Source organism: Spea bombifrons, chromosome 10 (assembly GCF_027358695.1).
Source record: "Spea bombifrons isolate aSpeBom1 chromosome 10, aSpeBom1.2.pri, whole genome shotgun sequence".
NCBI classification, from domain to species: domain Eukaryota; kingdom Metazoa; phylum Chordata; class Amphibia; order Anura; family Pelobatidae; genus Spea; species Spea bombifrons.
Window position 1 is genome coordinate 32,948,438 of NC_071096.1, and position 23,294 is coordinate 32,971,731.

Genomic DNA, 23,294 nt, shown 5'->3' on the forward strand with positions numbered 1-23,294 from the left:
GTACCATCAAATGGGTAACAAAACAACGTAACAAAAAAATAATAAAGAGAAAAATATTTACAATATAATACAAATGTTATTTTTCAATATATATATATATATATATATATATATATATATATATATATATATATACTGTGTGCACCTAATTATTGCGTTTTCTAACATAAAAAAATACTATTTTTATGATAATATAATGAAGAATTTAAAGAGTTACAATTTGTCACTAGGCAACTCAAGGCCTGCAAACTGCTGTTCGTCTCAAAGGGTCTGTGCTCAAGAGCTTGCAATCTTTTACTTTTATCCCCAATAATGTGAAGAATATCGCTGTCCAGGGTAGTCGATATCCACCAATATGAAGAGTTGGGCTCGGCATACCCTGTCATTAAATTTTTTAAATCAGGTCTAAAAATGTAGGGCATTGGTGGGGGAGGGGCAATAGCTTTTGTTCCTTGGAGAACCTGGGATTTAAATCCAGAGTCCCTTAACTATGCATTGAAGCATTTAATCTTCCCATTCATCGCTTGATATAACCAGTTGCCACATATAGTGTCAAATATTGAAACCAGTTTTTTTAAGGAAAATACTATATGTTTTTAGGGCCATCCAATGTAGAAGCTCAGCTACTGTAGCCATTGGCCCCCTCAATCATAACGCAAGGTAATGATTACAACGTCCTCCTTAGGATAACTCAGGGTAATGTAAAGAGACCCCATTGTGTTTCTGTCTGGCCATGTCACATAAATCAGAACCAAACCAAACTAAAAAAAAAACTGGGATTTGGGAAAGTTGCAGATCTGCTTTGAAATTTAAGGAAGCCGACTGATTGTGTATCTCATAAAAATCACTTAAAAGGCATGTTTAAAGAGGCCTCCCTCACTTTGAATGGAAACTGATCATTGTAAAACAGTTTTTAGATAAATGTAGGTGTCTTTAGTGTAACTTAGTAAATGTCGATTTCTAGAATTTGTGTAAAAAGAATATTCTGTATAAATTGGTTAAAAAAAAAGTCATGGTTTGAGGCTTAGGCCACCACCATTAGATTTCATATGTAAAAGCAGAACTTCCACGATCCCCAACAGAATTCTCAGGGTTAGTTTTATCGCGATCTTCCTGCGACACAAACCTACTCAAGTTAAACAATTATGTTCTTGATGAAAGATCAGTATGGCCGCCATTCATTGATGATACGCCATGGAGCAAATAAAAAACTTAGAGGACTGTACGACTTATGTTATTTGGTAATAGCGCAGCAATGCTATTTAAATGGTCTTGTTTTTGTTGGTGTACGTTGTGTGGCGGGATTCAGAATTGGTAGACTGGTGACGCCATGATGTCATAAAGAGCGTGCCGGAAATTAGCTAATAAACTCAGCATCACAAAACGTTGGCAAAGACCACAATGCTCAATATGTATTTGCTGAAACTGATGGCATGAGAAGTGCGTAAAGGGTGCAGTTAAATGTTGTTATGGAACTGCAAGTAAAAAACACAGACAAGGCTTCTCATAGTGCTTCCCAATCTTCAAACCATCGCAGCTCATGGGGCAATCCCTTCTCTGGAAGCCCCGCAGATCTACAATCCATGGGCCCCCGCACTGGCGTCTGTATCTCCACGTCTGATACATGCTTTAATTTAGAGCATCTCCCGTAGTCTCCTGTGCTGTATGTGAATGTAAAGTAATCATGCTATGTTATGCCTGTATTCTTGTAAAAGTCGTGTTCTGTAGCTGGAGGTGGAACCTTGTGTTACATCCAAGCAATAACGCCTTACCAAAGTACTCATCACTAAAAAAAAGTGCAAAAAGATCTCTATTGTCTATTGGAACACTGTGAAAATCTATTTCTTGTCTGCTTTTTAGCTTGGGGGTTACGCTTGCATGAACTTGGGGTTTTATTTCTCTCACATGTACAGAATGCTATGCTGTGTCCTGTGCCATAAGATATCATGATATATATATATATATATATATATATATATATATATATATACATACATAACAATGTACGCGGTGACGTTCTATCGATGACATTCACTGATAAGTGTGTGTAAGACGAAATGTGAAAGTGTTCAGGTTGTGTCTGTAGCTAATTTCAGGTAAACCTTTGTGCTCAGGTAGAGACTAACAGAACCTCAGCGGTATTTCTTGGTCTAAAAATAGTTATTGAAGGAAGCCTGTTATAGAACTGGAATGGGTACAAATAAAACACTTCCAACACTAAACTGTTTGGCAGCCGCTTTTCTGGTTGAGCGTGATGTGAGTGCACTTGGATGTGATACCGGTATCTGTATATGTCATGACACACGGGGGGGGGGATTGCTGCAGCCATCCAGTTGCTAGTATACTCGGCACTATGGCACATGTACATGCTTTACCATTAGGGTGCACTTGGCCCTGGTAGCTTCTGAGGTTGGCAGACTAGGCAGCTGCCTGATGTTTTACATTTTGTGCCCTTTTTGATATTTTCTCAAATATGATTATTATTATGGAGAAGAAGAGGCATCAACACTTTGAATACACGGGGTGCATCCCTAAAGCACCAATCATGCTGCGTTAGTGAAGATATATACAATATATATATATATATATATATATATATATATATATATATATACTTATTGTAATAGAACACCCTCTGACCTACACACAACATAAGTAGCAATCTATTTGTGCTGGAGGATATATTTACTACCCATCCAACGATGCTGCAGTCGTCGGTTGCCTTAGCAACCAGAGACACATTTCTTATTAGGAGACATTGTAATGAATTATTGGTAAAGGCTAATTCATTATAGAGATCAATAATGTCAGTGACACCTACTATTTATGATCCCAGCTACCTGGTTGGCAAAGCCGTATCCAGTAGATATAGAATATATTAGAGTGATTTGTATAGCGCCATCATATTCCATGGTGCTGTAGAATGGGGAAACAGGTATCTCCGTATATTGTAATAGAAACAAAAGCTATATACATTAAAAGGGGATTATAAGTGATGTAACCTTCTATAAATCCAATTTAATACCATTACCACCTCTCCCTAAAACCCCCATAAGAACTGATTGGGGAAGAAGGATCTGTTTGTTATTTGGAAACGGACTGAATTATACTTTTTTTTAACCACACTTTAGCTAGTGCGATACATATATATATATCTCCGTATGAAGATTAGTTATTCAGAGTCGTTCAGCCGTTAAAAATAATCTTGTAAATTCAAACGTGTCAATAATGTGTCAATCTGGCGTTTCTTGCCTAAAAAAAAAAATAGCTTGGTAGACAGTGTCAGAAGCTTGAGTGGATACTCACTGAGTGTGTTACAATAAAGCTTGAGAATTATGAATCCTGCAAAAAGTGCTGTCAAAATGAAATGATTTTAAGATTAGCTGTAAAGGCAGCAGATTTGCCCTCTGTTGTGATATACAATCTCTCTCTCTCTCTTTATATATATATATATATATATATATATATATATAGTGGAGGAGAACAAGGTGTCATAATCTAAAACTAGAGGGTCGGGGGTTGAGATGTAAGATGTAAGAAAGTTTAACTTTACTAAGAGGGTGGTAGATCCGTGGAACAGCCTCCCAGCAGAAGTGGTAGAGGTTAATACAGCGAGGGAATTTAAACATGCATAGGGTAGGCATTTGGCTCCTGAATCTAAAACCAAAGCAAGGACTTGCATGTGAATTGTCACATAAAAGCAGACGAGAATTAAGATTATGAATACTGCTCATTTGGTTAAAAGCGTCTGTTTTTGATGATGCTGTAATCAGCACATGAACTGCATTTAGCACGAAGCGTGATGGCTGTGAAGGAGGAAGCCTCTCCTCGTCAGGTCCTTTGGGTAAAGCCATCTGTCACGCATCCAAGGCGCCGTAGGATCCCGACAGCGCTCTGTAACCCGGTGATCTCATAGAATTATCACAGGGGGTTTCCAAACAACACGACCCTGTCCCTGGCTCTGCCTCATACAGCAGAGACGTCACTGCGTGGGAAAGTACGAATGTCAAATTCATTCGCATCGAAATATATTCATTCTCAGCAAAAAAGATTTGCTCTAAATATTGCTTTTATACATACAAAGAACACACAAACACAGAAAAATAGAATCCGACGGCAGGTAAGACCCATTCGGCCCGGCTATAATGCCAAATGCATAAATCCCATTACTATATCGGCTCCTACCACCTCTGCTGGGAGGCGAGTTTAATGGTGGATACTGAGGAATTGGTTAAAATAAAGCAGGAACTGGGAACACGCACGTGCGCCAGCTCCACCGGTAGCCCGAGGATTAATTCTATAAAGCTCACTGTCCCTTTAAATGCAGCGCAGAGCGATTACTGTCATATGTTTTATTTTATATTTTATTTTATTAGAACATGTAGGTCATTTACAGTGAGAAACGCGCTGTATACAATATTTACAGCTGTTTTGTAAACATGTTGGCTGATGTTTATACACATCGTTGTTAGTTTTGTTGCCATGAAGAATATATTATACTGAGCTCCTGAGAGGCTGGGGGCACTTGCATGCCAGATTGTTTTCTGCAAAAACATTCTGAGCTCATAGAAAACAGGGACATCTGGGGAGGAAAAAGGGACTGTCCCACCTAAATAGGGACACTTGGGAGGCTTGATGGGGGTCATCGGAGTTGTAGTTGAAGACAACTGCAAATATCTATGATGGCTTGTTATGAAACTGTACATGGGGTAGCTAAGTTGCTAGCCCTGTCTACTATGACGACAGGCGGGTGCTGTTACATAACAGCTGGACAGCATCCTATTGGCTGCTAAACACACACGGTGCCCTTAACAAAGATGGCCGCTGCTGCTTCTCCAGCACTCTGAGCATGTGTGTATGTGCTATTTGTGGAAAGTGCCGAGGGCGAGGGGGTTACAAAACACATAGTTTTTGCTGTTTATGTAACCGTGTTCGTGGAATACATTAAGCGGAGCTGCTCATTCAGTATGGATGGACCTGTCTCCCCTTCATTGTCCCAGATGGAGGGACTGCTGCAGGGGCTGTTGGCAGGCTCTATAGAAGCTGATGAATTCTTCTGCATGGTGCTCTCGTTACTGGGCAGCCACAGGACTCGCTCCCAATTCCCTGGGATAGTGGGGAGGCTGAGAAAGCAGGAGCCCACACTGTATGCTCAATTAATTCACATGCACGCCGACTACTTCCACCAGGTAGGATCTGCTGAATGAATGGAGACCCCCACACCCTCAGTAAGGGGTCTGCACTGTAATGGAAGCTGATGCTTACTCCTACTGCCATATTTACATTAACCCAATATTCTAATACACTACTGTGCAGCAAAGAGATGCATACTTGCCAACTATCCCAGACCAACAGGGACAGTCCCTAGTTCCCATCACTTGTCTATGCTGTTCTAACTCATTAAAGGGCTTACTGTGCTGCCCTTTCATATTTTAGTGTAATTAGACTTCTTGTCTCAGATGATAATATAATTAATTACCGAATGTCTCTGAAGTTACTGGCTGTACTTGTACTGATGTCGAAGGACGTGGTCTTCTATGATCATTTTCGTGTCACGTCATGAGAGCTGCTGCTTTTTGTAACATAGAGACTGGCTAAAAGGCCAGAGTTTTTTTTTTACTTTGAATCCCGACCTGTTCTTTTCTTTCTGCATAGGTGTCCCCAGATTCTGAAGTTTTGGATCATGATATTGACCTGGAGCTTGCCATAGCTTTATCTCTCCAGGAAGACTCTTCTACTGCGCAGCCTACCGAAAGTTCACCTGCATTTCAGGAATTACAAAGACAAAGCGGAGATGCCAAGATTTCCTTTGCCGAAGCTGCTAGAGGGTCCTCTTCTCAAAGTCACAAGGACCCAACACCTTCACGGTTCAACAAAGATGTAAAGACAAAGGACAACCAGACCATGAAAGAACTTCCTCAAACTCTACAGAGGCTTCAAGCTGTTGAGCAGAAGACGAACGTCGGCATCTCATACAATGGTCAACCAGAACCGGAGGACTGCGTCCTCAACACGGACGGTGGGGATCTTTTCTCTTTAGAACCTTCAGATCCTAAACAAAGCAAACCTAAAAAGAGCAGAAGAAACAGAAGAAAGAAAAGCTCTGATCCATTGAAGAGTCCTGTTTGCATGCGACCAGTCCTGGTTTGGTTCAGGAGAGATTTGCGCTTATACGATAACCCGGCGCTAATGGCCGCCCTGGAGCTTGGAGTTCCGGTCATCCCTGTGTTTTTGTGGTGCTTGACTGAAGAAACTGGTCAGAATTTCACACTTGCTACTGGTGGGGCTACTAAATACTGGCTACACCATGCTTTATCCCAGCTCAATCAGTCTTTGGGGCACAAATTTGGCAGCCATATTGTTTTTCGGGTGACCCAGTCTTGTGCCCGGGAGCTGACATCTCTTGTACAGGAGACGGGGGCGGACACTGTTGTAGTGAACACAGTATACGAGCCGTGGTTGAAAGAAAGAGATGATATCATAGCCGAGACCCTAAAGAAACAAAGGGTGAAGTTCAAAAGGTTCCATTCGTACTGCCTGTATGAGCCCTACTCCGTCAGCACAGAAGGGGTAGGTTTAAGAGGTGAGTTTCTCCAAATATTTTCCTTTAGTGGTACATTGTTGGTTGATTTAGCCCACCTTGGACATCATTGCCTGGTACTGCTGGCCTGTAGTAATGCATATAGGCCTTTAAAGATACTACTGATGTCATGTAACTTTTTTTTTTGTATGATATTCTCCATGTATTTATTCTTTAGGTATTGGCTCCGTGACTCACTTCATGAGCTGCTGTAAAAGGAACACCTCTGGTCCACTAGGAACCCCTCTCGAAGCCCCCACTAGCTTGCCTATTCCATCACGCTGGCCTGAATCATCGGACCTAAGCAGACTGAACCTGTCACGAATGCCACGTAGGAAAGATGGCACCGTGGTAAGCCAATATCACACCTTTCTCGTTCGTATTTCTTCACATTTGTGGAGTTCATAACTTACGTGCGTTCTTTGTTCAGGTCGATTGGGCAGCCACTATCCGGGCAACCTGGGACTTCAGTGAAGACGGTGCTTTTAGGTGTTTAACCAACTTTCTTGAACATGGTAAGACTCCTTATAATAAAGCCAGGTGTAAATCATTATTTATTAGTTTCCCACTTCCTAGTCCCCTTGGTTTTCTTTTCTTTTCATGGATGTAGGTGTCAGACACTATGAGAAGGAATCTGGCCGAACTGATGAACCGTACACAAGCCATATTTCTCCATACCTCCACTTTGGTCAGATCAGCCCCCGCACTATCTTACATGAAGCTTATTTTACTAAAAAGAACGTTCCGAAATTCCTGAGGAAGCTTGCTTGGCGTGACTTGGCATATTGGCTGCTTGTCCTCTTTCCTGACATGCCGACCGAACCCATCAGACCTGCATATAAGGTACATACTTAGTAGTAGTGTAGTTGTACAGTTGACTGTGTAACTAAAAAAGCAAATGTGTTGATAGAGTTGGTTTCAGTTTTTTGATAGAACTCATTTATTTCAGAGTCAGCGCTGGAGCGGTGACCAGGACCATTTACGAGTGTGGCAGAAAGGCATGACTGGTTACCCGCTGGTAGACGCGGCCATGAGAGAGCTCTGGTTGACCGGATGGATGAATAACTACGCAAGACACGTGGTCGCCTCCTTCCTGGTGGCGTATCTGCATATTCACTGGGTGCACGGATACCGATGGTTCCAGGTAAAGGTTTTTTCTTTAAAAATTAGTACGTTATGGTGAGGCTCTACACCGCACTGCATGGGTTCCTGCGCATGTTTGACCTTGTAGACGAGTCGGCACATCCTTTTTTAGACCCAACGCAGTGCCACCTTGTTGTTACTATCAACACAAATACCCTTCGAGCAGTTAATGGAGGGGTTTAGATAATATGGACATTGTTTCTCATTGAACTGATGGGTGAGGGAATTTAAGGAAAGCATGAGAATTCCACCCTGGCAGTTGAATGGATCCCACAAAAACCGTGCGGTTTTCTGTTAAGCTTGTTGGATATCAGTCTGTGCCGTACTGAAACATCAGGTAGGTGCCTGTCACCATCAGGTAGATCCTACAACAAGAATATAGAGCTGCCGGGGAAACGAGAGGGATCGGGGATACAAATACTCACCTTGTCTATGTTTTGGCACGCAGGACACCCTTGTGGATGCGGATGTGGCCATCAATGCCATGATGTGGCAGAATGGGGGCATGTCGGGACTCGATCATTGGAATTTTGTTATGCACCCAGTGGATGCTGCTCTCACTTGTGACCCGTACGGCTCCTATGTGCGCAAGTGGTGTCCGGAGCTCGCTGGGCTGCCCGATGAATACATCCATAAACCATGGAAGTGCGCGCCATCTCAGCTTCGACGGACAGGTGAGAGGAATTGGCCTCTTAGTTTTAGTCAAGCAGACAGGGTCTCCAGCTCATCTAAAACGTCGACTCCCATGATGCCAACTATGCAGTATAGTTTTGATTTTCGTCGTCTGCATTGTGGTTTCTGTTCTCGATTGCTTAGATTCCAATTCCTATATCTTGCCTGCTTAATTCAGACAATGGCCCTGGGACACCTCCTGGCATTTATACCTTTTGTTATATATACACATCCACACACATATATATGTTACAGACCCTTCTCTACAGTTTCTACTTGTGTACACAGCGAGTGTCACTAACATAAATGTCACAAGTATTTGAAGAGAGAACTATTATTATAGCTTCTGTGCGTGAACTCAGAGCGACTGCACACACGGGAGATCTGCTTTTCATCATATCGCTAATCCTCGTAACTAAAAATGTATTAACTACTTATATATCCTTTATTTACATATAGTGCCAACAGCGACACAACTGACAGCCTAATCAATACATTATGTACAGGGGGTCCTGCTCACTCGCTTCCAGTCCAGCTTCAAAATCACCCTTAAGAGTTGATACAATCCTTTTTTTTTTTTGTTTTTTGTTCCCGAGTGGTTTTAATACTCGTTTGTACTTTTCTTTAAAGGTGTAACTCTAGGCGAAACCTACCCTCATCGCATAGTCGTAGATTTAGAAGAGCGGCGAGAGCAGTCGTTGAGAGACGTGGTGGATGTTAGGATGAGGCACTCTGCATACATAGATGATATTTCTGGATGTGACATGGTGCCCATTCCTGATCATCTCCTGGCCCTCACACTGGGGCAGTCTGAAGGAGAAGATGATGTCATCAAAAGCCAAAAAGGCCGCTTCCTCTTACCAGTCATCACCCGAAAGGAGTTCAAGTACAAAACCTTGCAGCCCCATGCAAAGGATAACCCCTTCAACACCGTGCTTAAAGGCTACGTAAGTCGCAAGCGCGACGAGACCATCGCTTACATGAATGAAAGGCATTTCACAGCAAGTACCATCTCGGAGGCAACACAGATGCACGAAAGGAGAGAAAGGACCTCGCGGTTATTGGAGGGTCTCCCTCAACCCAAAGACCCCAAAAATAAAAGCAGGCGTACGCCGAGGAACGACCCCTACACTGTTGTTCCCCCGGGTTTTTTCCACCTTGCTAATTAGAAGATGACTTTCACGCAAACATACTATTTATTTTTTTGTTATTAACCCGGAGGATATTTGATTGTAAATTACCGTTTTTTCTTCCAGTGGGACATCTATATTACTGGGATTTTTATTTATTTTACATTAATTTTAATAAATTCCTGTAAGGAAGGAAAACAATGTTTTAGAACGTTCCATATTAAAAATGCCAACTTTCTTCCGAGACTGTTTTTATTGTGAGATTTTAAGGGAAATCTCAATTGTATACTCCAAGGTACCCTTCTTCTTCCCGTATGTTTTAAAAATATGTATTGGAATCTTTTGATACATATTAACAAAACGCTCAACGATAGGTTGCACAGTTACCAGACCCCTAGATGTAGCTTTGTCAGAGGCAGGACATTATATACCAAAAGTAATCTTACAACAAGCAACAGATTGAAGCAACAGATTGTAGCAACAGGTCACTGGTTGCTATGGCAATAAGACCCTTTTTTTCTTTACATTAAATAGGAGAGATTCTCTACGAAGTTTATCCATGTTTGTAATGTCTCAGCCCTTCCTTCTTAGAGAAGAAACTTACAGAGAGTGGCTTTTCACCAGCTTACCCACTACTCACTGTTTGAAACCGTTATGGTTTAATAGCGATATATAAACAGGGAGTTGAGGGGTTTTCAAAGCTCTGAAGGCTTTAGCACTGGGTAAGTAGCCCTTCCAACAAATACACATCTTTCTAACAGTTTGCCACGTGCTATAAAAATAACAAAAGAAAAGGAAATCAGAAATCACACTAATCTTACACGATGGAAGAAAACGTTTACACAGCATTAAAGCAACAGTTCAGCCATGCATGTTTGTAAACATATACGAAAGGGCACACACACACACACACACACACACACACACACACACACACAAACGATGTTTTGTCGTCAAACCAGACAACTGAATTTAGGAAATTAAATAAAGAATGGTTTGGAGAGGCCTTCCCACATAAAATATATACTTACCACTAGAGGGCAACTACAAAATACCGGTACATTGTGAAATGACGTGTACTTGTGTTTTTTTTGTTTTTTTGAAAGAAATGCTAATTTTGTCCATTTAAAGAATACTACCGTATATTCCGGCGTATAAGACGACTTTTTAACCCCAAAAAATCTTCTTAAAAGTGGGGGGTCGTCTTATACGCCGGGTACTTACCAAGCCGGAGGTTCCCACGAAGCCACCAATCTCTCTAATCACTACGCGCCGGCTATTGATGCCGAGCGCAGGGATGCCGTCATGTCCCGGCGCCCGGCATCAATTGCCGGCGCGTAGTGATGAGGGAGCAGGGAAGCCCAAGGTCTGGCACTTGAGACCTCGGCTTCCCTGCTCCCTAATAACTAGGCGCCGGCTATTGATGCCGAGCGCAGGGATGACGTCATGTCCCGGCGCCCGGCATCAATAGCCGGCGCGTAGTGATTAGAGAGCAGGGAAGCCGAGGTCTGAAGTGCCAGACCTCGGGCTCCCACAACTGCATGGAAGAAAGAAGACAGAAGATAAGGTAAGAGATAGGGAGAAAGGGGGGAGAAATATATATATATATACACACACACACACACACACACACACACGTGTGTATATATATTGCGACAAGCCTCCCTTTTCCTTGGGATTTTTGTCAAGGATCTCGGTTGTTACCACAGTCTTCTAGGGTAAATGAAGCCCAGGATACATCCAGCTCAGTATCAATGTTTATTTTACAGGAAGAAACAGCAGCAGTTATAAGCAGCACAGGATTACAGTCTTTGCTTGAGCACTGACTTAGTATAAAAGAGCTCCAAACATTCACCTTCCAACAAGTCACAAGTTTCCATCAAATGGCTTTTCAGAGAGAAACCACACTCCTCAGTTCCTCAGCTCTCCCAGCTGGAATAACAATGGCCTCTTCCTGAATCAGGCTCAGTTCCTTTTACCCTCTGCCTGCTAATTAATCAACCACAGGTGAGCTGCTACTTAGTCCACACCTGTGGAGCTCCTGTCCAGAATGCAGACTCTGGACAGCAATTAGTGCTGTTGGAGCACTGGCCCACCCTGCTCTTCCAGATGCTCCGCCCCAGGGACCCTTACCATGTTTTGCAAACTGCCAGTAATGCAGTTTGTAGTCAAACAACATCTTTCCCTGGGACTTCAATTTTACACATAAGGACAGACAAAGTTAGCCAGAGTAGGGCGTATATACCGCCCATCCACTATTGTACCGGCCTTTCTGTCACATATCCTCCCCCCCAGCTCATTCCTACAGGGGTGAGCGACCATGGATATCAAGGAGTGTACCCTGGAGAGCCCGTCCGCATTTCCTTGTTTAAGACCTGCTCTGTGTTCCACAGTAAAATTGAAGGGTTGTAAACTGAGGAACCACCTGGTTACCCTTGCATTTGTTTCTTTATTTTGAGACATCCATGTTAGAGGAGCATGGTCGGTAATTAATCTAAATTTCCTCCCCAGAAGATAGTACCTAAGAGCCTCTAAAGCCCACTTAATCGCCAGACACTCCTTCTCTACTATGGAGTAATTCTTTTCTTGTGGGTTTAGTTTTCTGCTCAAATAAAAAACAGGATGTTCTTCACCTTGGTACTCTTGGGAAAGGACAGCCCCCAAGCCAACATCAGAAGCATCAGTTTGTACCATAAATTCTCTAGAAAAGTCTGGAGTTACCAAGACCGGCTGAGCACAGAGAGCTCCTTTTAAAGTATGAAAAGCTTGATCAGCTTCTGGAGACCACTTAACAGAAACTGGGGATCTTGCTTTTGTAAGGTCAGTTAAAGGGGCTGCAATAGTAGCAAAATCACGAATGAACCTTCTATAATAACTAGTTAACCCTAAAAATGCCCTCACTTGCTTTTTTGTGAGTGGTCGAGGCCAGTTTTGTATAGATTCCACTTTTGCCAACTGAGGCTTAACCAACCCTCTCCCTATCGAATAGCCCAAGTACTTTGCCTCTTCAAGGCCAATAGTGCACTTGGCAGGATTGGCAGTTAAGCCAGCAGAGCGAATAGAATTAAGTACAGCTTGAACTTTAGGGAGATGAGATTCCCAGTCTGTACTATGGATAACAACATCATCGAGGTATGCTGCAGCATAACGGACGTGAGGCCTTAGAATCTTATCCATCATCCTCTGAAAAGTGGCAGGGGCCCCATGTAACCCAAATGGTAATACAGTATATTGAAAAAGACCATTTGGTGTTGAAAAAGCAGTTTTTTCCTTTGCCTGTTCAGTGAGTGGGACCTGCCAGTATCCTTTTGTTAAATCTAGGGTCGTCAGGTAACGAGCCTTCCCCAGCCTTTCTATCAATTCATCAACGCGAGGCATCGGATATGTGTCAAATTTTGAAATGCAATTTAACTTACGATAATCATTACAAAATCTTATAGTGCCGTCAGGTTTTGGAACCAGCACAATAGGACTGTTCCATTCACTATGGGATTCTTCTATTACCCCCAGCTTTAACATTTTTTCCACCTCCAAGGTTATAGCTTTCCTCCGAGCTTCGGGAATTCTGTATGGTTTTAAGTTTACCTTTTTCCCGGGTTCTGTTATTACATTATGTTTGATGATACTAGTCCTTCCTGGGACTGCAGAGAAAATGTCCTTGTTTCTCCTGACAAAATCTCTGACTTCTTGTTTCTGATGCCCTGAGAGTGTTTCTGGAATATTTACCTCAGGATCAGGGATGGGAGGCTCTGGGGGCTTCAAAGCGGTTAAGACTTCCCTATCTTTCCAAGGTTTTAACAAATTGATATGATAGAGCTGCTCAGGTTTTCTCCTCCCTGGCTGCCTTACTTTATAGTTAACCTCTCCCACCTTTTCAATGATCTCATAGGGGCCATGCCAAGTTGCAAGAAACTTATTCTCCACTGTAGGAACCAACACTAGTACTCTGTCCCCAGGTTGGAATACCCTGATCCTAGAATTACGATTATAGCAATTTTTCTGTGCTTCCTGAGCTTTCTGCATATGTTCTCTGACTACAGGCATGACGGCTGCCATTCGGTCCTGCATCTGTGCTATATGCTCAATCACACTTCGGTAAGGTGTGGTTTCCTGCTCCCATGTCTCTTTAGTTATGTCTAACAATCCACGAGGATGTCTCCCATATAATAACTCAAAGGGTGAGAAGCCAGTGGAGGATTGGGGAACTTCCCTAATGGAGAACATTAGGTATGGTAACAAAAAGTCCCAATTTTTGCCATCAGTGTCTACCACTTTCCGTAACATACTTTTTAGAGTTTTATTAAACCTCTCGACTAAACCGTCAGTCTGGGGATGGTAAACTGAGGTCCTAATATGCTTCACTTGAAGGAATTTGCACAACTCTTTCATGACTTTGGACATAAACGGGGTTCCTTGATCCGTTAGTATCTCTTTAGGAATACCCACTCTACTAAACATTAACATGAGCTCTTTTGCTATATACTTTGCAGACATATTACGTAGGGGAACTGCTTCCGGATAACGAGTTGCATAGTCCATAACAACCAAAATATATTGGTGTCCCCTAGCTGATTTTACCAATGGCCCCACTAAGTCCATAGCAATCCTTTCAAAGGGTATGTCGATTATAGGTAGAGGTATCAGTGGGCTACGAAAAGCCTTGAAAGGGGCTCTGAGTTGGCACTCAGGACAAGAGGAACAATAGTTTGTTACTGCAGCAAATACCCCAGGCCAGTAAAATCGTCTAAGAATTCTCTCTCGTGTTTTTTCTACTCCCAGGTGTCCACCCAAAATGTGGCTATGTCCAAGACTAAGTACGATTTTTCGGAAAGCCTGGGGAACCAATAACTGTTTAGTGGTATCTACACCCTTTCTTTCTACTCTATATATCAGATCATTGATTACTTCAAAGTAGGGATTGGGCAATCTGTTTTCTGGCTGATTAACAACTCCATTTGTGACTTGAATATTATTTCTAGCAGCAACTAATGTAGGATCTTCCCATTGAGCACATTTAAAATTACCCGAACTGACCCCTAACTCTGGGAAATCATCCTCCTTCTCTGTGCTAGTACCAGCCTCCTCTCTGTTTCCAACAGTATTATCCCCTACTAACACAGGTAAAGGGTGGAAAGCTTTACATTTATTTTGTCTCATGTCATCCAGAGCGTCTTCCAAATCAACATCAGAAAAGGGAAACACAGACCCTTCACCAGTTTGACTGCTTCCTAATGAGGTATGGCCTGAGTTTTCTGTGGATCCCCACAGCTGGAGAAAGTTGGGGAAGTCTCGTCCAATCACCACATCATGTGCTAAACTGGGCATTACACCTACTCTATATTTTATATTACCATACTCAGTTTCAATTTGTACCTCAGCAGTGGGATATTCTCGCTTGTCACCGTGTACACAGATAATTCCCATTTTATGTACATGATCTGTTTCTACCTCAGGTATTATCGACTCGGCTACTAAAGTCACCATGCTCCCTGAATCTAGCAGTGCTCTAGACATTTTCCCATTTACATTCACATAACACCAATGAGAATTATCATTATTAGCAGAACCAACACATTGATAAAGAGAACATGGATTTTCCCCCATATTGCATTCCATACGTTCGTCGTTGAGTGGGCAGTCCTTGGCTGTATGACCAACCTCGTTACATTTATAACATTTGATAACATAGTCATATCCCCAATTAGTTCTTTTCCCAGGTTTGTTATGTCTGAATGCAGCTCTGACTCCTGGAATAGCGTCTCTGGTGTCTTGTGCATATACCTGCCGTTCTTCAGTACCCCTTAAATCATGAACAGTCTTACCAGCTTTCCCAGGATCTTGGATCTTCTGATTGCGGGATTGCTCAGTTGAAACAGGACGTGCAAGTTCTCCTGCAGCTACATACCTCTCCACCAAAGCAATTAATTGGTCTGCTGTCTGAGGGTCACTTTGACTAACCCATCTACGCAGAGTGGGAGGCAAGCCCCGCAAAAAACGGTCCATTACTAAGAGTTCCACAATGTGACTAGCTGAGTTGACCTCCGGCTGTAACCACTTCCTGGCCAGATGTATTAGATCAAACATTTGGGATCTTGCAGCTTTGTCAGAGGAATATGACCATGAATGGAACCTTTGTGCACGTACTGCTGAGGTTACTCCAAGCCTTGCCAGGATTTCATCCTTCAACTTGCTGTAGTCACTGGCCTGTGATGGCTCCAAGTCATAGTAGGCCTTCTGGGGTTCTCCACTCAGGAACGGTGCCAGTATGCTTGCCCACTCAGCTGCCGGCCATCCTTCTCTCGCTGCTGTGCGTTCAAAAGCCAGAAGATATGCCTCAGTGTCATCTACTGCAGTCATCTTTTGAAGATAGTGACTTGCCCGAATCACCTTGGGTCCTTGATAGGTCCCTTCAGAGTCCCAGTTCAGTTTTTCAGACAAAGCGTGAATCTCCTGCTGTAGCGCATGGGTAGCGGTTTGCTGTTCCTCACGGGTCACTCTGAATGCCTCCGCTTGTGTCATAACAATCTGCTGTACCAAGGTCTCAGTGCTTTCCTTCTGTGTTTTGGCCATTATCATAGCATTCTCTGCTTGAGCCAGCACCAGCTGCTGTAGGGCTGCACTATTTTCTGCAGCTCTCCTATTAGCTTCCTGCTGTGCAGAAGTAGACTGGATCAGTGCTTTAATAACTTCCTCCATGGTGAGCTGTAAATGGCTTCTACCCACAGACTTACGTGGATGCCCGCAATCTCCACCATATGCGACAAGCCTCCCTTTTCCTTGGGATTTTTGTCAAGGATCTCGGTTGTTACCACAGTCTTCTAGGGTAAATGAAGCCCAGGATACATCCAGCTCAGTATCAATGTTTATTTTACAGGAAGAAACAGCAGCAGTTATAAGCAGCACAGGATTACAGTCTTTGCTTGAGCACTGACTTAGTATAAAAGAGCTCCAAACATTCACCTTCCAACAAGTCACAAGTTTCCATCAAATGGCTTTTCAGAGAGAAACCACACTCCTCAGTTCCTCAGCTCTCCCAGCTGGAATAACAATGGCCTCTTCCTGAATCAGGCTCAGTTCCTTTTACCCTCTGCCTGCTAATTAATCAACCACAGGTGAGCTGCTACTTAGTCCACACCTGTGGAGCTCCTGTCCAGAATGCAGACTCTGGACAGCAATTAGTGCTGTTGGAGCACTGGCCCACCCTGCTCTTCCAGATGCTCCGCCCCAGGGACCCTTACCATGTTTTGCAAACTGCCAGTAATGCAGTTTGTAGTCAAACAACATCTTTCCCTGGGACTTCAATTTTACACATAAGGACAGACAAAGTTAGCCAGAGTAGGGCGTATATACCGCCCATCCACTATTGTACCGGCCTTTCTGTCACAATATATATATATTTACTGGTGTGTGTATATATATACATATATACATATACATGTGTGTGTAAAGGCAGGGGTGTGTGGTGAGGGCAGTGTGTAAATGTGTATGTATGGACAGGCATATGTGTAGATATATATATAGATATATATATTATATATGTGTGTGTAAGGGCAGTGCATGTATGTATATGTCAGCAAATCACCGGTAAGGTACATCGCTTGCCGTGATTGGCTGGTTGTTGTACGCTGGGTAGAGGGGTAGTCTTATACGGCGAGTATAGTCCAAACTCTATATTTGGACTGTAAAAGTTGGGGGTCGTCTTATACGCCGGAATATACGGTACATGGATCAGAAATCCAGCGCAGATGGGGTTAATGCTGGAAATGACTATTGTAGCTGGAAACGGCTGATTTTTAATGGAATATCTTAATAGGCCTAGAGAGGCCCTTTATCACTCCCATCACTCCTATGTTCTAAGGATATGTTGTGTTCGCCGATCTAAGTTTAAAAAACTAATTTATTGTCAGAAAACCCTTTTGCAAGAAGTTTCCTTGTTTTCCATGAAAAGTGACCCCAAATGTTTGACCGGTACTGTATATATTTCTGCCACAGCTATATTCAAACAACAGATAAAACAGCGTGTTCTACGCTCTAACAGCCTTTGCGCAAATAGAACCCTCGTCATCCATGGACCGAGCCTAGCATGCAGAGAGCTTCCTCAGGTTTACAAACTAACCTATACACTTCCTGCGATCGTACCCTAGTCTATGCTGGACTCCTCAATAAAGAACGATTAAAAAACAAAAAAACTAAAGCAATAACAAGTTCAAAAGTCCGTTTTTATTACAGCGTATTATAGTCAGAAGACGCATGAAAATCACGATCCCCTACTGGAGATAACCATTCCAGCATTAGACAGTCTGTTGCTAAAGATGCCTGAGGAACAGTATGCCCCCCCCCTCTGGTGTCTGAACGATTACATCAAAATATGTCGGCTAGCTTAAAGAATTAAATTCTATAAGACATACGGATCAACGATGCGGGCGCGGAAGAGGTTTAGAAAGATATTCCTGTAAACTGCTTCTATAATGTCTGGTTCAAATCACAAGACACTTCTGGGGGAGAGACGGCTCAAAATGAAAGAAAAAACAGAACGTGGCTGCGCAAGTCCCAGCAGCGCGAGATAGAGGACCTTCCGCACCCGACTCCCAACCTACACGGGGATATCAATCTGGGAAGCCAACACACAGCTATCATTCCTCAATGGACTTGACATATTTTGTGTACGCATCTTCGCTCATCAGCTCATCAAGCTCAGACGGCACGTCTACAGTCATCTTGATTAACCAGCCTTGAGGGAGAAATGATATTCATTAAACTGTAAGAAACCGTTAAGACCATTTTCTGCACAGTCTAACACCGAATAAACATCCCTCATATTCCTATCGTGCTCCCATTATTGGCACATTTTAGGAACATCAAACAGGTGAGTCAAGGACTTGGGAGATACCATCTACCATCATAGAGCAGCTTTGCCACAGCTCGTTTTTATCCATATAAACATATATAACGGATATTAAACAAGAGCAGAGACCAGGACAGAAGAGGACAGGTCTGTGACCCCAGCACACTTTAACATAGTTTCTCTTCACTTATCTATTTACCCAAAGCCAGAGTTCTAAGGGATACGGCTTCTTAACGGTATGCGGTCCTAAAAGAGCCGAACGCTACAGATCTACAGAACGACAGGAGGATCCGAGACGCTGATTAACACGCTCAGGATCGTGTCGTTAGCCAGACATTGACGGAGGGGCTCAGCGTGTTTACCTTCCTCGTAGCAGGATTTGTTCACCAAGCCTGGGTTGTCGGCCAACGCTCCATTTACTTCAGTGACTTCGCCCGTCAACGGGGAATAAAGTTCACTGGCGGCTTTAACACTTTCCAATGCTCCAAACTCATCTGTGATATAGAAATTCAGAAACAGAGGATTATGCAACAAATACAATCTCATGATTTGTTAAACATTTTGCTACCAAAAATTGTGGGTCAAATAACAGACTTTTTAAAGAAGGGTAATCATGTATTGCAAAGTAGAGTGGGATTTATCCCATGAAATGTTTTGGTAAGAAGATGCTATCCCCCAGGCTCATGGCACAGCCGAGTCCATTTGAAAGGGAACTGCACATAGCTAGGGGGAAAGAACCCTTTAATACTCCCAATTCGCTGCTCCACTCGCCGCCGGCTGACAGACATCTTCACTGCCTTTTCTACACCGACAGAACAAACAATGACTTCATCACCGGGGCAGCCGGTGTCTTACTAGAAAATTGTCCTTCATTTCAAAGAACAGGGGTGGGGGCGATACATATCTGTGCGTTCGTTTCAGCCTATATGTCACACAATGGTTTATGTGGAGTTCAGACAAATAAATTAAAAAAGAAAAATGCAAATACATATATAAAAAGACAAAAAGCTACATACCCATTTTATTCAGCTTGGTGCCAACTTCTGGAAGACCACAGTAAACCACATCCCCCAAGGACTCCTTACCGAGAAAAAAAAAAGAAATGCAAACGTTCAATGCCAAGTGTAATACGTAACAAACATCTCACTTTAACCGGTTCTAGCCAACGGTCCTCACAGCAATCATCTCGGTATCTGTAATGTGCCTCATGTGGATGTCTGTAGCGTGTAAGATAGAGTATGGACCCCACACACGCCACGCGCATGTTCTGTATCCGTGTCTCATCACTTTCTTACTCTGTGACATCATATCATAGAACAGTTTCAGTGAAATGCCAGAGTTGGATGGAGAGGAACCTTATGTCTTTAAACACTCCACTAGTAGAAACTTGGGTTCCACCTTAGTCTCCAAAATGCTTGTTTTTCTTTAGGATATGATTTATGCTTTTTTTAGCTATTAAACAATTTCTTAATTAATAAGATCAATATTCATATTATCCTAAAGGAGCAGGTAACCTGGGGTTAGGGCTTGAATGTACGGGTCCTAACGCTTTGTGCCACTTTAGAATGAGGAATTTGGTTGCTTTTCCTTCCGAATCCAATATTAGTCCAAAATAAAAGTAGGAAATAAGATGCAGTAACCGTCTACGTGTCGACCGCGTGTTTGCAGATCTCACTGATCGCTGGCAGGCGCTTTTACAACAAACAAATCGATACCTGGGCATATTTGCTGATTCCCACAGTCCCAACTCCGTTTTCAACCGATATCCATTCATGTTTATCTGTGAACTTCCGAGCTGCAAGAAACCAAGCATTAGATATTACGTCCCGGAGGACAAAACCAACACAGATTTATCGGAACGCATCCCACCTACACAAAAGGGCAGACGAGGGGTTTCTATAAGCAAGCCCTTTTTCCCCTCGATTAGATAAACGTAAGCCGCACGATTGTCTATAAGAGTACATTTTTTATGGTAAAGAGGAGGATAAGACGGTTTTTAACAGCTTGCAAACTGGATTTTGTTTCTAAGGCTCTTTTCTTTCCTCCCGCGCCCCGGGCGCCGGTCGCTTACACCTTGTGGGGAAAAAACAGCCCTAAATGCATGTGTGAATAGCAGAGAAAAAAATAGAGATCACTGCCGGCCCCCGGATCATTCTCAGCATTCTATAGAACGGGCGTGCAAGTCGAAACATATGGAGAGAAAAGTTACATAACTAACTGAAATAACTAAACTATCACAAAGACGTCACTCCATATGGGAGTCATACTCGCTACTTCTGTACACAACGAAACAGAGAGGGTTATTATTATTAGTAAAATCAAACTTTTTACAGAACACTTCTGTGTGGTTTTCCCCCCCACTAATATTCATTAATTCAAGTTTCATATAACGTATCGGTTTATCTATGTTCTAGTTTTGTGAGATCCTTTGAATGTATGAACTGGAAGAAGCGCTACAGACATTGTTGGCACCATAGGAATAAAATAATATTAATAATACGGTGTAAAATTGTGACCAAGAAATAATTATATTCATATTTTATTATATGTAATATGCAATAATTATTATAATCCTGTTTTCTGATTTACTTATACATACTAGAAAGCAGAGACTTGCGTGTGTGTGTGTGCGTGCGTGTGCTACTGGCATGTTACATTCCCTAAGGATAGGGAGGGGGCTACAATATTTTTCAATACCCCCTAAAATCCAGGGGTTCTGTTAAAATACATCCTGCGTTTTAACCCTGAAGACTTCTGTTAATAAACCAGACAGAAGATAATTGTAAACATAAACAAGAAGCATCTGTTGGATACATTGCGGCCGCTACAAACAACACAACTTCTAAAACAAAGTCTGCACATTCCCAATCACAAGCCTGGTTTCTCCGGTAATTACAGACAGCTTCACTCCATTCATTCGCATGGAGCGTACAACTCTTGTGTGGGGTCTGGCAAGTAACCACCGGTTCAAACCGGATGGGGACTGAGGCGGCGCGGCTACGGAGGGCCTCGCAGGGGGGGCTGATGTGACGGGACGCGACTCGGTTCCTGCCGTTTTAGAACGTAGAAGGAGTCGGATAAACAGGACGGGGTTTTGTCGCTCGCCTGGGCGCACCGCAGAATGCAGCGGTCTCCGTGCCAAGTGATCTCCTGCCAAGCGCTGCTTCACCACATCAAACAGGATTACCGATCCGCGGCCCGTTAATTGGTCTGCGCTCAACCACCACGGGGCAAAGGTCTTGGGGGCCAAATGCGGGGGGGGGGGTGTTAAGGGCTGTTTTTAAGCAATTGTCATATCCTTTACATACGTACGAACGAACGTAATTAATAAAAAGCTGCATCCAAACATTAAAACAAACCCCACATCTAGACATTACTGTCCAAAATACACTAGCTGAGGGGGGGTATAGAAGTCAGAGCGAGCACAGAAAGGACCCAGTCATAAGTATGCTGGCCATCAATGATAAATTCGGTGCAATTTGCCCCTGAATGCCCCTGAACTCACCGCGCACGCCGTCAGGTAACACACTCCTAGTGCAGTTAGAAAAGTGATCCAATTATCGGTCTATGGGGTTGCTATGGTGATAAGAGTACTTTGCACCAGAATCACTTTTTATACCCTATTCCGCGTGTGCGCGGGGTAATTATCCCATGCCGATATAAGAAGTCCCCCAAACCGAGTGCTGTGGGGCATTTTACCGCAGCAAAGTATCTTCACCCCAGTGCATATCTTAACCAATCACAGAACACCCCATGGGCGGCATTAACCACGGGACGCTGCACTTCGCCTCTCCGGGTGCCATAAAAAAAATACTTTGAGGTCAGAGGTCAAAGGAGTAACAGACATAGCATGTTATTTTCCTGTGCAGTCACCTGTTAGCATGACACAGGTGGCGTGTGCATTTTTTTTTTTTGTACACACAGAGCTGCCGGCACACTGACAGCGAGAACTTTCCACACATACACTTGTGTTTGTGACACATGCATGACATTGACCTGTGAGCACACTGTCATTCATGCACCTGGCACCAAGACATTCATACATAGCAAACACGCCAACATTCACACACACTGACATTCATGCCCCCTCTTGCACCGAGCACACCGACTGGAAAGCATACATGACAACCATGCCAACATTCATGCACCTGCCAAGCATGCAGACAGGCATATCCTGGGCACTCACATGGCAGGCACACTTTGCCCCGGGCACGCAGACAGGCATGCCCCTGGCACCAAGAACAATGACAGGTATGCCCCCTAGGCACCAGAATGCCAACATTCACACACCTGCTGCGCACACTCATGCCCCGGGCACCAAGCACACTGACAGGAATGCCCCCTCAGGCACCAAGCACATTGACAGGTATGCCCCCCCGGGCACTCACATGGTACACCAACATCCACCCACTTTGCCCCGGGCACACTGACAGGCAGTACCCCCGGTTTTGCCGGGCGACTGCCCGGGCTCCCAGTCACAGAAACGAGAGGAAATTCCTGCCTCAGGGGAACGCGGGACAAAACTGAAGTAACTTCCAGCAACTCACCGGACAGCGCACGGGAGCCCGTCGCCAAAGCTCTGGCGGAGTCCAGCCTCCAGGTGAGGCGGCAGGGCGGTTTATGAAGGCTGGCGGCGGCACGTACCGACCTCACACCGCCCCGCACACAGCTCAGCACTCGCATCGCCATCTTACCGCACGGAAGCTAGAGCCGCCGCCACCGCGCGACTGCAGCACTGCCAGGGAGACGGAGCCGGCGCTGGGCGGGGCGAGCGCGTGCACGATAAGGGGGCGGGGTACAGCACGCTGATTGACACGGGGTTGTGGGGCTCTGCAGGCTCTTTTATCTGCAGGCTGCTGAGTTAAACTTGTTTACTGGTTTCAAAGTCCAGCTGGAATAGAACACTTTTGACAATTCCAGGGTT

At 43.7% G+C, this 23,294-nt stretch overlaps 2 protein-coding genes across 2 annotated transcripts; one reads left to right on the forward strand and one right to left on the reverse strand.

The window, feature by feature from the left end:
* The first annotated feature begins 4,898 nt into the window (after nucleotides 1-4,898).
* On the forward strand, nucleotides 4,899-9,767 carry LOC128467374 (deoxyribodipyrimidine photo-lyase-like). The gene is made up of 8 exons (XM_053449015.1): nucleotides 4,899-5,189; nucleotides 5,656-6,583; nucleotides 6,759-6,931; nucleotides 7,011-7,095; nucleotides 7,191-7,423; nucleotides 7,530-7,724; nucleotides 8,172-8,397; nucleotides 9,026-9,767. Exons 1-8 carry the CDS (start codon nucleotides 4,968-4,970, stop codon nucleotides 9,562-9,564), a joined length of 2,601 nt encoding a protein of 866 aa, XP_053304990.1. The 5' UTR covers nucleotides 4,899-4,967; the 3' UTR covers nucleotides 9,565-9,767.
* A 7,958-nt stretch (nucleotides 9,768-17,725) lies between these two features.
* On the reverse strand, nucleotides 17,726-23,142 carry GCSH (glycine cleavage system protein H). Its single transcript, XM_053448516.1, has 5 exons — nucleotides 22,918-23,142; nucleotides 20,086-20,165; nucleotides 19,387-19,450; nucleotides 18,733-18,864; nucleotides 17,726-18,256 (listed from the first exon to the last, which is right to left on the reverse strand). Exons 1-5 carry the CDS (start codon nucleotides 23,057-23,059, stop codon nucleotides 18,159-18,161), a joined length of 516 nt encoding a protein of 171 aa, XP_053304491.1. The 5' UTR covers nucleotides 23,060-23,142; the 3' UTR covers nucleotides 17,726-18,158.
* Between the last annotated feature and the right edge of the window lie 152 nt (nucleotides 23,143-23,294).